Source organism: Mchenga conophoros, linkage group LG15 (assembly GCF_057382185.1).
Source record: "Mchenga conophoros isolate Kocher_MC1m ecotype Shallow Benthic linkage group LG15, M_conophoros_male_GT1.1, whole genome shotgun sequence".
Classification (NCBI taxonomy): Eukaryota; Metazoa; Chordata; class Actinopteri; order Cichliformes; family Cichlidae; genus Mchenga; species Mchenga conophoros.
Genome location: NC_140540.1, coordinates 34,691,369 through 34,703,887, shown reverse-complemented (window position 1 = coordinate 34,703,887; position 12,519 = coordinate 34,691,369). Strand labels below are relative to the sequence as shown.

The following is a 12,519-nucleotide window of genomic DNA, read 5'->3' as shown; positions in this document are numbered from 1 at the left end:
TCAACTCAATGAACGATGTTGCTGTCTTGCATGTAGTATGATGCTATTATCCACTGTTTTTTTTTTCAGGTTGTCCAACAGATAATCCAGCCACCTGTGGAGGATGTCAGTTTGTTTCTCAGGCTGCACATAATAAAGGATCTTGAACAGCTGTCACAGGCACTGGGAAAAGGAGCTGACGACACTGTAACATCTGTTCACTTGGTGCTCAGATCACTTCAAGAACTACCACATGCCAGTAACTGTAAGGAAGCCATTTGTTAAAGGACATACATGGCAGGACAAAAGACTGTGAAAAGAAACTTAATAATAATTTGAATAAAGCAGACCTCCTTAGACAGGAATTGTTTGTGAGGATTAAATGTCAACAAATATGGAAACTGGTATTTGACTGTTTAACCAAGGGCTATGTAAACTTTTTTTTAGCTACTATTGACCCTCACCTTACATCCAAAGAATCCAGAAACACCTGGGAGACTACTGTGGCTACAGATATTATGACACCAAAGTTGAAGGTAATTCTTTAAAATCACTATTTACATGTTTTGACTTTTTTCATTTTGTAACTGATATTTTTTCAGTCTTATTTGTACATAACTGCCTTTGCCAATATTTTGTGTCCAGGATCTTGACCAACTCCTACAAGAGGCAAAGGGAACCATTAGAAATGACTCCCGTGTATCTTCCAACTTCATCATAAGGACGATCCACGGTGATGACTGTAGCTTCCTCGCCTCACTGCAACAGGGCTCTGAGGTCGACAGCTCAGCAGTGTGGAGCTGCAGGGAGAGGCTGTCGCTGCTCAGCCTCACACACATTATGGAGACTAATGATCAAAAGGAGGAGCTCCCCCTGCTCTGGAGGTTCCTGCAGAAGGTGTGTGTCTCACAGATGTAACGCTTTCACAAAATTATTTGGAATTCACTGCTCTTGTGCATTTCAAACAATCCTGAAATTTTCCTTTTGTGCAACCTTTATGTAACACCCGCCCCACGTTCTATTGAGAGGGGTCTTTACTACTGATACTCCCATTTTGATGTTTGTGACATGAATTGTGCAATAAAATAGACTATATGGAAATAAACCAGACACAAGCAGGTCAATTATAAAATACTTCTAAAAAACAAAAGAAAATAAGTAACATTAATAAAGTTGTCGAGCAATGGTTAGGTATCTAATATCAACTGTAACCAAATGATTAAATAATATGGTGGGCCCACATACACTCCTTAACTGCAACAGTCTTTCTGTGTTAACAAACACCTCATTGCAGGCCTGAGTCGTGGCTCGGGTGCATTGGGACCTAAAACAACTTGGCCGCTTCACTTGTTGCCAAGCAGTAAAATAAAAAGCACGTGCAAACAATAGTACTCACACCTCCAGGCAGTTCAAGGGGATAGCGGGGGAAACTGGGTCAAGGCCACTAGCAGGGCGCGGCAGCAGCACTCGCAGTTACCATATCCACGTGTTCCCACATTAACACATAAGCACAACAAAAGGGACCTCTCTGGCATGCCAGCAAGAGCTCTGTCTCCTCCTACCAAATCAAATAACCCAGCTAAATGCTGATTTACATACTATTACATACTGCAATATTACCATTTGCTAAATATATGAGTAAATATATGAGTTTCAAACACAACTCACAGATTCATATTTACCTCACAGTAGGGTACTACAGCTTTCACACTGATCGTCAACCTGAAAATAAAAGTTTGTCACCTTCCCATGAACTCTGCGTCCACATGACACTGTTCCTCATCTCTCCTCTCTCTTTCCGCGGAGTGAACACGGCTCCCCACTTACTCCAACCCACTCTACCTGAGACTACTTCAGGATTGGCCCGGAACTGTAGTACATACCAATACCATTACAGAAAATAATGACATACACCTCAAAATGCAAATAAGAACGCTGTGCATCTAATTAACACACATTTGTATTCATTCTTAAACACACATAACATTTACATTCAACCATCAAAATAAATGAACTATTTATATAGCCAGGGCTACATTTAGACTAAATGTCAAATTTGTCCTTATATATTATGACTTTTGATTTTTCTGTAGTTGAGCTCTTTCACTGCTTTGATTTCTTTTTTCCAATTTGAATCCCATTATTCATAATAATGTTGTTTCTAAAACTATTTTAGAAATATTATTGATTATTACTATTATTTCCTGTGTGCACTAAAAGTTTTACTTATAGAGGGTCACCAGTATCTAACACTGATAGAAAGGTGGGGTCAGTTCTGGGCAGTTCACAATCCAATCACAGGGCTGACATGTAGCTTGACTTCAGACTACAAGCCCAAATTGGCATATAAAGACATGCAATCATTTGTGCCTGCTGCTAATTTGGAATTACAGATTAGCCAAACCTGTGAAATCTATAGATTTGATTAAACTACAGTATTACTTTGCAACATGTATTATCCTGACATTCTATATATAAAATCATAATAAATTACTCTTTAAAGTTTCAATAAGTGGGTCAATATTCTCAGTAACAGAATTAGAAATGACCAAAGATGTGATAGCCATTTATCTAAACTTCTTTTTACAGGAAAGAGAATTTCGACATATCAAATTCCTCCCAGAAATCCTAATGCTGCAGAAACGTTTGGTGAGAAAGTACCAGAATGCAACTGAAGAGATCGCGGGTTCCATCAGAGAATTTATTGATCAGCAAACAGGTACAGAGATTAGATGGACTTAAACTTGAACAATTGACTGTTGTACTAATTTGTATTCATTTGGAAATCAAAAACAAAATCTATCACCAAAGTTAATATTTGCTGCAGGGACAACTGACATATTTTTTTCTCTCTGTTTCATTTCATGTCATAAAAATGTACTCACTGTTTCTTTGCCTTTTGTCTTTTTTTTAAGTTTTTAGTCACTGTTTCTAAATTATTTGTTCCAGACATGAGCCCATGGTATCAAAAACACATTGAGACCTTCCTGAAAACATGGAATGAGCTAAGAGTCTCTGTGACCGGCAGTAAGTAAAGCACTAACCTGCTCTTTGTCTCACCTTCACATTCAATCTGTTTATGTTATTACATATTTTCTTGTCTCTTCTTAAACTATTTTGTTCTGTGCATTGTGTTGAAATTAAAAAGATAAATAAATGAATAACATGTCTTCAATTTAACTTAAAAGAACAGTGCAGTTCTTGATTGATTTCAGTTGCCCTGTGAGAACATACATTTACAGTGTACTCTACATGACAATAGTCATCATTTTGTCTGCTACAGTCGAGTACAATAATTGATGTTTTTGTGTATATACCACATAAGTCAAAGTAATGGAAAAAGCTGTATTACAAATAAGGAATTATTTATCTGTCCTTTCAAAACTATAGATGAAATAAAAATTCCAGAAGAATTTTGCAGCAGGGATTTGGACCTGGACAGTGACCTCAGGTACCTCCTGCCCCGTCGGCAGGGTCCAGGCCTGTGTGCCACAGGGCTGGTCAGCTATCTGGTGACTCTCCACAATGAGTTGGTGAATGCAGTGGACCGTCACACACGAGAGGACAACAGGTACTTTATTCTGTACCTGTTGTACCATTTATTCTGCATTTTATTTCTACCTATCTATTTTCTACCTGAAGTTCAAGTGAAACGTCAATAGTCTTAAGTTAGGTGAGTCAAATGAGTATCATTCACAGGTGTTAGTATTAAAAATCCTTCCTTTCGCCTTGGAGCTTGACATAGAAACACAGAGCCACATAACCAATTACTGAGTCGATGCTATTGATATATTATATATTGTAAATATAATACAGTTAAGTTTTGCTCAACAAACATTTTTCTTCATTCTAGACCAACATTTATTCAAAATTATTTGGAAAAGAAATGTTGGAAGATTAAAGTTCATATCTACATTGTGATGTCTGCAGTGACTACACAGTGAGTCTGTTGGAGCTAATGGAGCAGCATGTGATCAGCTATGATGTGGAGAAGGACCTGTTTCCTCTGGTTTTGTCCAACTGCCAGTACAGCTTGGAACGTGGCCACGAGACAATATCTGAGTATGACCTGCCCAGGATCCAACAGCAGATCCTCACCCGCTTTCTGCAGGGAAAACCTCTCATTACCCGCGCAGTGAGTCCCCACAGCCTGGTTTGGTTAAAACATGTGTCCCACACCTTAAATGACCCAAATTCCTAACTACTGTACGATCTGGTGTTGACTGGATTGTGCATTACCTTCAGGGATCTTTCAAGCTCAGAATGAATCTTTGAAGGTGGTCATGCAACACCCTTAGTGTATATTTATTTGTTTTTATTTTTTGCATGATTCAACATACTGAAATCTAAAAAGCACAAATGAGAAGGAAGTTCACTTTCTGTTAAACTTCTGTCATAACCAGTGTTGGGACTAACGTGTTATTAAGTAACGCGTTACAGTAACTACGTTATTATTGTGGTAACGAGCACGGTAACTAGTTATTATGCCAAAATCAGGAACGCGTTACTCGTTACTGGGATTTAGATAGGGTCGTTACTCGTTACTTCGTGTGGTGGCTATCGCGGAGCTTCCACAGATTCAGTAACATTAGCAAGTGGTGGAGGCCCGCAGGTGGATGAAGGAAAAGGGACGCAGAAGGAAAAGAGACCCGAGGCGGCCGCCGGTCCAAGTGTGAACTGAACTTCAGGTAAGAAGTTATGACCTGCAGTCTCTCTGGGTCAGATATAAACCAAGTTTAGGTGGAGTTTATTTTCGTTATTCTGACTTTTTCCGTACTGCGTGCTAGCTAGCATGACGGAGTTTCTATACAGCTGGGTGGGTGCTATGAAGTTAATGATGTTGAACTTTATTTTGTTCATAAGTTATTAGAGTTGCCAACCGTCCCGTCCGGTATTCAGAGAAAATATTACGCGTTTCTTATTGAGGTGAAAAGGAACAGTTTGTCCCGTAATTCAGCTACAATGAAAAAGACACAAAGCTGGAGTTACTCTGTGTCTTTACGTTGCACAGCTGCCTCTTCTTCTCTCATTCTCCCCCCTCCCTCTCCCGTTTCTACTTCAATCATGAAAACTGATCAGTGATCAGCTGATCGGCTCTTGTGTGTTTATCGCCCACTTTGCGCCGAAAGAGGAAACCAGCGGATGTCGCGCTAAACAACAGCAGCACGTTTGATCAGCTGTTGTTAGAATTTATTTAATATTAATTTCTAGTATCAGCTGATGTTTGCTGGAGCCACAGCTGCAAAAAAGCTGCTGGTCATGATATGGTTTGGTTATGTGGTGAGAGGGAAACATGAAGATGAAACCAGGAGATGTCCTTACTGGATCATCAGAGCTGAACAGGTGATGGAGAAACAGGTTTACCTTTTAGGTGACATGAATGAGTTGAAGGGAAGTTATGAACTGTTTCTGAGAGACAAATAACCCCAGGATCCTTTTCTAAGTAGCTGACAGCTGGTAACTGTGCAGGGGCGGGTCTAGCAAAGTGTTGCCAGGGGGGCAGGTAGGGCATTAACAGGGAAAGGGGGGCACAAAGAAATACTTTTCTTTCTTATTCTCATTTAAAATGTCTAGCTTTTAAAAAATAATTATCTGAGTCTTACAACAAACGATTGATAGATTGATGCATATATACCATCAGACAGTGTACATCACTGTCACAACAGTGTTTATTTTCATTCAAAGGCTTTATGATTTTTCCTATAATGGTGGGCCAGTCTCTAGTCAAAATGCCCGGGATGATTTTTTTGTCCCAGTCCAGCCCTGTATGCAGCTCATCTGCAGTCTGGTGTTGCCTACATCTTCCTATTCGGAAGGCAGAATTTCCGAGTTCTGAGTACAATCGAAAGCACCACGACTGCAGTTTTTGTGTTGGATGTAAAAGGCGCAGATGACACTGTGACGTAGGCTAGAATCATGGCAGCAGTCAATGACGGTCCAGGCGTGGGATTTCTCTCGTGGAAATATGCACATTATCTTTTTCTTTCTATTGGTAGGTGGCACAGTGCACTTGTGGCAAGTAAGCAAGCTAGAAGATTGGCAAAGTTATGGAAGAAACACATTAACAAGAGAATTCTGAGTAAAATCAAAGTTACTTTCCCTAGTAACTAGTTACTTTGAAAGTAACGAGTAACTTGAAGTAACTGAGTTACTTTTGAGAGAAGTAACTAGTAATGTAACTAAGTTACTATTTTAAAGTAACTTACCCAACACTGGTCATAACAGATGGCAGGGAGCAAGCTGAAGCTGAACTAAAAACAATACAAACACAAGCAAGACTAAGCTATTATTGTTTATTCCAAATTTTTATCACAGGAATTGCTACAGCATGTAGATGTGGGTGTAAAGACCTCTGTGCAGCACATTGTTAAACAAACAAATAGTGTAATCAAATGTGTAGACCACTTCACTACAGAGATTTTATTTATTGTGCTGGTTAACTTCATCATTTGAGTTCTCATATTGTATCTGTTCTGTGTGGTCATACTTATTTTGCAGTAATATCTATGTGTTTATATTGATTCACCACTTTTGAAATCCAAGCTCAAAACCATTCTGTTTAAAACTGCTTTTTTGTGATCCCTAAACCAAACCCCTTCACTAAACCCCCTGTTTTTCATTAAGGGAATTCCCACGTTGGTCAACACGCAAGAGAGAGACTATGAAACCATTTTCAAAACTGTTCATGGAAAAGTGCCACAGGTACAGTACTGCGTTAGCAAGTTATCACTACACTTTGATGTACTTTACAACCCTACATGATTATAGCTGTCTATGTGTAAAACCCAAAATACATATTTAAGGTACAAAATTTCCAGGTTAAACAACAAATTTATTTTCACTTGGTTTGTGCTGAGTCAATAACTAACAGTACCAGTTAACAGCAAAAGCACTGACACATGATATGTGGACTTTAGATAGTAATGGATTATTACAGTTATACCAGATTAAATTCTTGTTTTTCACCAAATCACAGATTTATTTCAGGCCTAATAGTTACAGCAAATAAAGCAATACTCCTGACATTCATCCAGCTGTATTTGACTTAAAAGTACTACTCAAGCTTTACATTTGATATTTATGTACATGTGCATGCACACAGCAATAAAGGGATTTACATAACTTGTGTCTTTGAGGTTCGCTAATATTTTTGTTTCTCTATCAGAGTGTTCTGACATCTATGGCACAGAATACTGTGTCCAGACAGCTGGACTCCTACAGCGAGGTGTGCGAGGCGCTCAAGATTGTGGAGCTGCTTCTGGGTTTCCTCTCAATGACGGGTGGTGATCCCACAATGAAACTGGTCACTTACCTTCAGGAAATACTAAAGATGGACCAAAGCATTGATCATCACATACTGAAGGTCATTACATGTACACTCTTTCACTCTGAGCCTCACATGTCAAACATCAATATTAATAATAAGACAAAAACCAGATAGAACAAACTGTTTATAAGTTGTTGAGGGGTTTTCACTTTTTTGCAGGCTTTTAGCAAATGTGAACTGCAGCAATGTGTTTGTCTGTGGCAAGTCCTGTCCTCTCTCAACTCTGAAAAAATGCTGCAACTCAAAAGAGTAAGTTTGATTTTTGCTGTATTTTTTTTTTCAGATTCAAAATTGCCAGATTAAACATCATATGCTTATTTTTCACTAAGCATAGATAAATTGTAAGTTTTGAAGCTTAGCTTCAGTGTTAGATTAAATGAATGTGGCTTGTACTAAAAAAATCACTAAATGGTCAGTATGACCATTAACCATATATGCCAATCCATCTACCATATACATACAAAATGCATGACTGCATGTCTTGTTAAAAAGGAGCCCTTTTCGGGGTATCCAGCCGAGTACCAGGTGCCACTGACTGAGAAAAACAAGACTGAGCTGAAAGGATTCATGTCCAGAGGAAATGTGGACCAGTGGCTGCTTGAGATGCATGAGTTCCTCTTGTTGCGCCTGGGCCGCCTACGGGCAACTGAGGACTACAATCCATCATGGAGGTAAACCTGTTGTATAGTACCAAATTTTTGTTTGGTAATGCCAGGGTTGTTTTTGGCCCTGATTTAGCAGGTGTGAAGAACGATTTGCATCCTAAGCCTCACAGTCACTGCAGATGATCCTGTGTAGCCAAAATATGGATATATAAGAGTGATCTCAGAGATGCAAAGATATGCATAAAGTTATAGATTAGTCAGAATGAAACAAAAGATTTTCATCTAAGTATTAAAAACTTAAAATTATTTATATTTAAAACTGTGTTAGTTTGTCTAATTAATTTTCAATTAAGTCTCTGAAAATGTGTGACTGTGTATAAAAATGACTGTAATTCCTAAACAGTTAAAAAAAAAATCTGCACTTCCATCAAGTCTTAAATTTTCCATTTAAAATCAACTGCAATGGCGTACAGAGGCAAAGCTATCTTAAAAAGGTCTTTGTCCAATTACTTTTGAGTTTTTATGCATATTTTATTCCACATCACTATAGTGCCCCATCGTTTGGCCTTGTCTATACCAAAAGTGTGTCTTTATTATAATATGTTTTTAGTTTTCCTGCTAAGTAAAAAATTATTTGCTCCAATGTAAAGTTATCTATTAAATGAATATATTCTTTCTTTTGACAGTCTGAAGGAGGCGGTCAGTGCCTACATGGATCGTAAAGAAGTAGAAGTCCCTACTTACGTGGAGGAAAACCTCTCTGAAAAGGTGAAGCTGTCTCAGATAATTGAGACCTGGAAATACACCATCACAGCCAAACAGGAGTTGATGAATGAGTGATCAACTGAATGAGTGCATAGAGAGATATTAGTTATCTAAAGAAGTAAACAAAGGTATTTTTTCTGCATTTATTGATGTAATAATCATAGGATGTGTTGTGCTGTTCATTTGTTTTTGGAATTATTTTACAAATTCAATTCAACAACCAAAAACTATATTTACATTTTAATATTTTATTTTTCATTTTATTTTACTTCTCTTGCGAATGGTTTGAATTTTAAAAAGAAGAGTAATATTATCATGCTGCAAGGAGTGAATAATATTTCTCCATTTAATAAGAAATTAAAGCAATAGGTGATTGATACGCATAGAAAAAAGCAAAATCGTGTAATCCAATGTAAATGTGCGTGGTTCGTTCATAAATATGCAAGGGAATGGTATACTGAGCATTTTCTACTTTTTCATTCATATAAAATTTTTCTTATATTTTTTAATTCTCTAAGTTTTTATTTGCATTTGTGTAAAAGTTGAGATTTGCTAATTTTTTATGTTTTTTTTTTTTCATTTAATAGCTTGAGTTATCAGATTTCTATGACGTGTGTTGAACCGCCTTGAGGCGACTTTTGTTGTGATTTGGCGCTATATAAATAAAATTGAATTAAATCGAATTGAATTGAACCAGAGATCTTAGTTTATCATTTAACTTTAAGTCATACTACTTTTTTGAACTCTTTTATTTGTTTATGGTCTTGTTGATGTTTGTCTTGATTCGTTTATAATAAAGATTAGAAATTACCTTTAACCTCTGTGAATACAATGAAACAGCAAAGCAGAATAAACTCAAGCACATCCTCAGTGAGCTGCTCATGTATTCACTGTGAGAGTATATACAGTATGACTGCTTTGATATATTTTATATATCATTTTTACATGATTATGTTTTTGTTTTAAGGTGAAATCTTTTAGGGTGAAGTAACAACAGGATAGATTGATAAACTAGTACGAAAACTGCACATTTTCCATTTTTTCTTACATGTTAAAAAATTATAAATGTTCATTTGCATAAAAGTGACTTGAATACGTTCATTTAAACAAAACATTTGATTTGCAGTAATGAGATCATTTCTATTTATCTGTGGTGGAAAGTTTTTTTGTTTTGTTTTTTTTTATTTTTGTGTGTTAAGCAACTTCATCAAACATGAAGTATGTAAGGAGATAAACTGGATGAGTTTATCATTTTTATTTTTTGTCTTTATAAACCAACAGGTTTTACTCTTCTATGTTTGTATTATTTTTTTTAATTTTTCATTCCTTTACTGAGAAAATTGATGATGATTCACTGTTTTTATGGTTTGTTTTAGCATTATTCTTGCATTTATTTTACAGCTAAAGAACAAATTATGATTTAAACATAAACTAGTAAAGAAATTAAAGATTGATAGTTTTATTTTTACATTTTACTAACAGTGTCAAATACTTTTTGTTTGCATCAATATAAAAAGTCAATATTTTACATTTTATCTGTTTTCTCTAATACTTGGATTTGAAAATTTAAAAATAACACTGAGGCTCAACAAAAACAATGATACACAGCAAGGCAGATAAAACAAGTGCATTATTTCTTCGATATGAGCCACCTGCTCATGTGTTGCATTTTGTCAATCTAAAAAAGTTATTAAGAGTTATTTAGAAAATTCAGAAATGCATTGTTGAATTTGACAATCATATAGTGTGAAACTTTGTTGATTTACCCTTTATGTCGAAGGATTATGTACACATTTCTTCTTTTTTTTCTGCTTTCTTTTTTTTTATCAAGTATATTTTTACTATTGACCAGCACTCAGAGACAAAATTGTATTTTTTCTTACATATATCAAGTATCCTGTATTGATTATTTGTTGTGTATCTGCTAAAAGATTAAAGTACATTGGAAAATGTTTCCTCTGATATAGTCAATGAAGTAGTTGTAACACACATGTGACCTAAAATGTATTATTTCTGCCATAGTTACACATTTTCAGTCACTTATTGAAAATTAACCCCCTCTGGAAAAAAAATCTGTTCAGCTTTAGGAGACTGTCTGACTTAGATTATCTGGTTATTTTATGATTCATTGTGAGTAAATCAATAGTGTTTTTAAAAATTTTAATACAATAACATATTTATGTTTTATGGTTGTTTACAGTGCATTGAAACAAATTCATACCCCTTCAACTTTTAAACATTTTGTCACCTTACAGCCACAAACTTCAATGTTTTCGATTGAGATTGTCAGTGACTGACCAACACAAAGTAGCACATAATTGTTATGTGGTACAAAAAGGAGACATGGATGTAGATAAAAGTTGTAGGGTTAGGTTGAGCAAGGAAAGCACTGGTCAGAGGAGTTTCTAAGAGGCCCACGGTCACTCTGGAGGAGCTGGAAAAATCCACAACTCATGTGGGGAGAATCTGTAAGTCGTGTACTCCACAAATCTGGCCTATAAAGAAGAGCGACATGAAAAAAGCCATTGTTGACAGAAATACATAAAAAGTGCCTTTTGCAGTTTGCCAGGAGACATGAAGGGGACACAGCAACTGTGTGGAAGAAGGTGCTCTGGTCAGATAAGACTAAAGTTGGGCCTAAATACAAAGCGCTACGTGAGGGGCAAAAGTAACACTGCCTGCTCATCACCCTGAACACACCATCCCCACTGTGAAACATGGTGGTTGCAGCATCATGCTGTGGGGATGCTTTTCTTCAGCAGGGACAGTGAAGCTGGTCAGAGTTGATGGGAAGATGGATGGAGCTGGAAGAACCTGGAAGAAAATCCTGGAAGGTCCTGGAAGAAAACCTGTTGGAGGCTGCAAAGGACTTGAGACTGGGAAGGAGACTCACCTTCCAGCAGACAGTGACCTTAAACACGAAGCAAGAGATACAATAGAATGGCTGGGATAGACCCCACCCCCCACCCCCGCAACCAGGCTATGAGGTCAGTTTCCTGATCATTAACATGCAAATTGTAATGACCACTGATCAATGGCCATGAATACGAGTCACATAGATTTGGAGAATGTCTCCAATCACAGCATTGCAAGATGGTGAAAGATGTATCCCTACGGCTCCTCCTCTTTCCCTTTTCATGTAAATAGCCTCCTTGACTCCAAACGCTCAAACCAGCATTCCTCCCTGTCCAGGATGTGTACATCTTCATCATTGAAAGAGTGTCCACCGGCCTGTAGGTGTAAATAGACTGCAGAGTCCTGGCCTGACGAGTTAGCTCTTCTGTGTTGTGGCATCTACTTAGCCAGAGGTTGTTTGGTCTCTACAATGTATAAATCATGGCAATCCTCCTGGCACTTAACAGCGTACACTATATTACTCTGTTTGTGTCAGTGGACCAGATCTTTGGGTGAACTAATTTTTGGTGCAGTGTGTTTTTGGGTTTTAAAGTCACGCAGACGTGGTGTTTAGAGTAAATGTATCTCAGCTGTTCCGATACTGCTGACACATAAGGGACCAGTAGAGGTTTCTGCTTAGGCAACAGTTGTCCTGCTCTCCTTGAGCCTTTTTTAGGTGTCTTCCCAGCTTTGACAAAATTCCAGCTAGGATAACCACATTTACTCCGGGCCTTTTTCATATGATATTCTTCTTCTTCCCTGGCTGCTGTATCTGTGTGGATGGTGTTCATTTCAGGCTGTGTTGAAGGATAAAGGTGATCATACCAAATACTGACTTCCAAGCTTATTAGAATTGTACAGACTCAGTATTTACTTTATACAAGTGAAACTCAAAAAAATTAGAATATCATGCAAAAGTTCATTTATTTCACTAATTCAACTTAAAAG

The 12,519-nt window shown here is 37.2% G+C and overlaps 1 protein-coding gene across 1 annotated transcript in view; it reads left to right on the top strand.

Annotated features, from left to right (window-relative positions):
• LOC146558749 (E3 ubiquitin-protein ligase rnf213-alpha-like) overlaps positions 1–10,628 on the top strand; it is a 68,849-nt gene extending 58,221 nt beyond the window's left edge. The window contains exons 58-69 of the mRNA XM_085246754.1: positions 70–244; positions 427–515; positions 625–876; positions 2,569–2,698; positions 2,929–3,006; positions 3,370–3,550; positions 3,910–4,114; positions 6,604–6,681; positions 7,145–7,342; positions 7,466–7,555; positions 7,799–7,977; positions 8,598–10,628. Of these exons, the coding sequence (XP_085102880.1) occupies positions 70–244; positions 427–515; positions 625–876; positions 2,569–2,698; positions 2,929–3,006; positions 3,370–3,550; positions 3,910–4,114; positions 6,604–6,681; positions 7,145–7,342; positions 7,466–7,555; positions 7,799–7,977; positions 8,598–8,751 (1,809 nt within the window). The 3' untranslated portion in view covers positions 8,752–10,628. The remainder of the gene's footprint in view (positions 1–69; positions 245–426; positions 516–624; positions 877–2,568; positions 2,699–2,928; positions 3,007–3,369; positions 3,551–3,909; positions 4,115–6,603; positions 6,682–7,144; positions 7,343–7,465; positions 7,556–7,798; positions 7,978–8,597) is intronic.
• Positions 10,629–12,519: the final 1,891 nt, after the last annotated feature.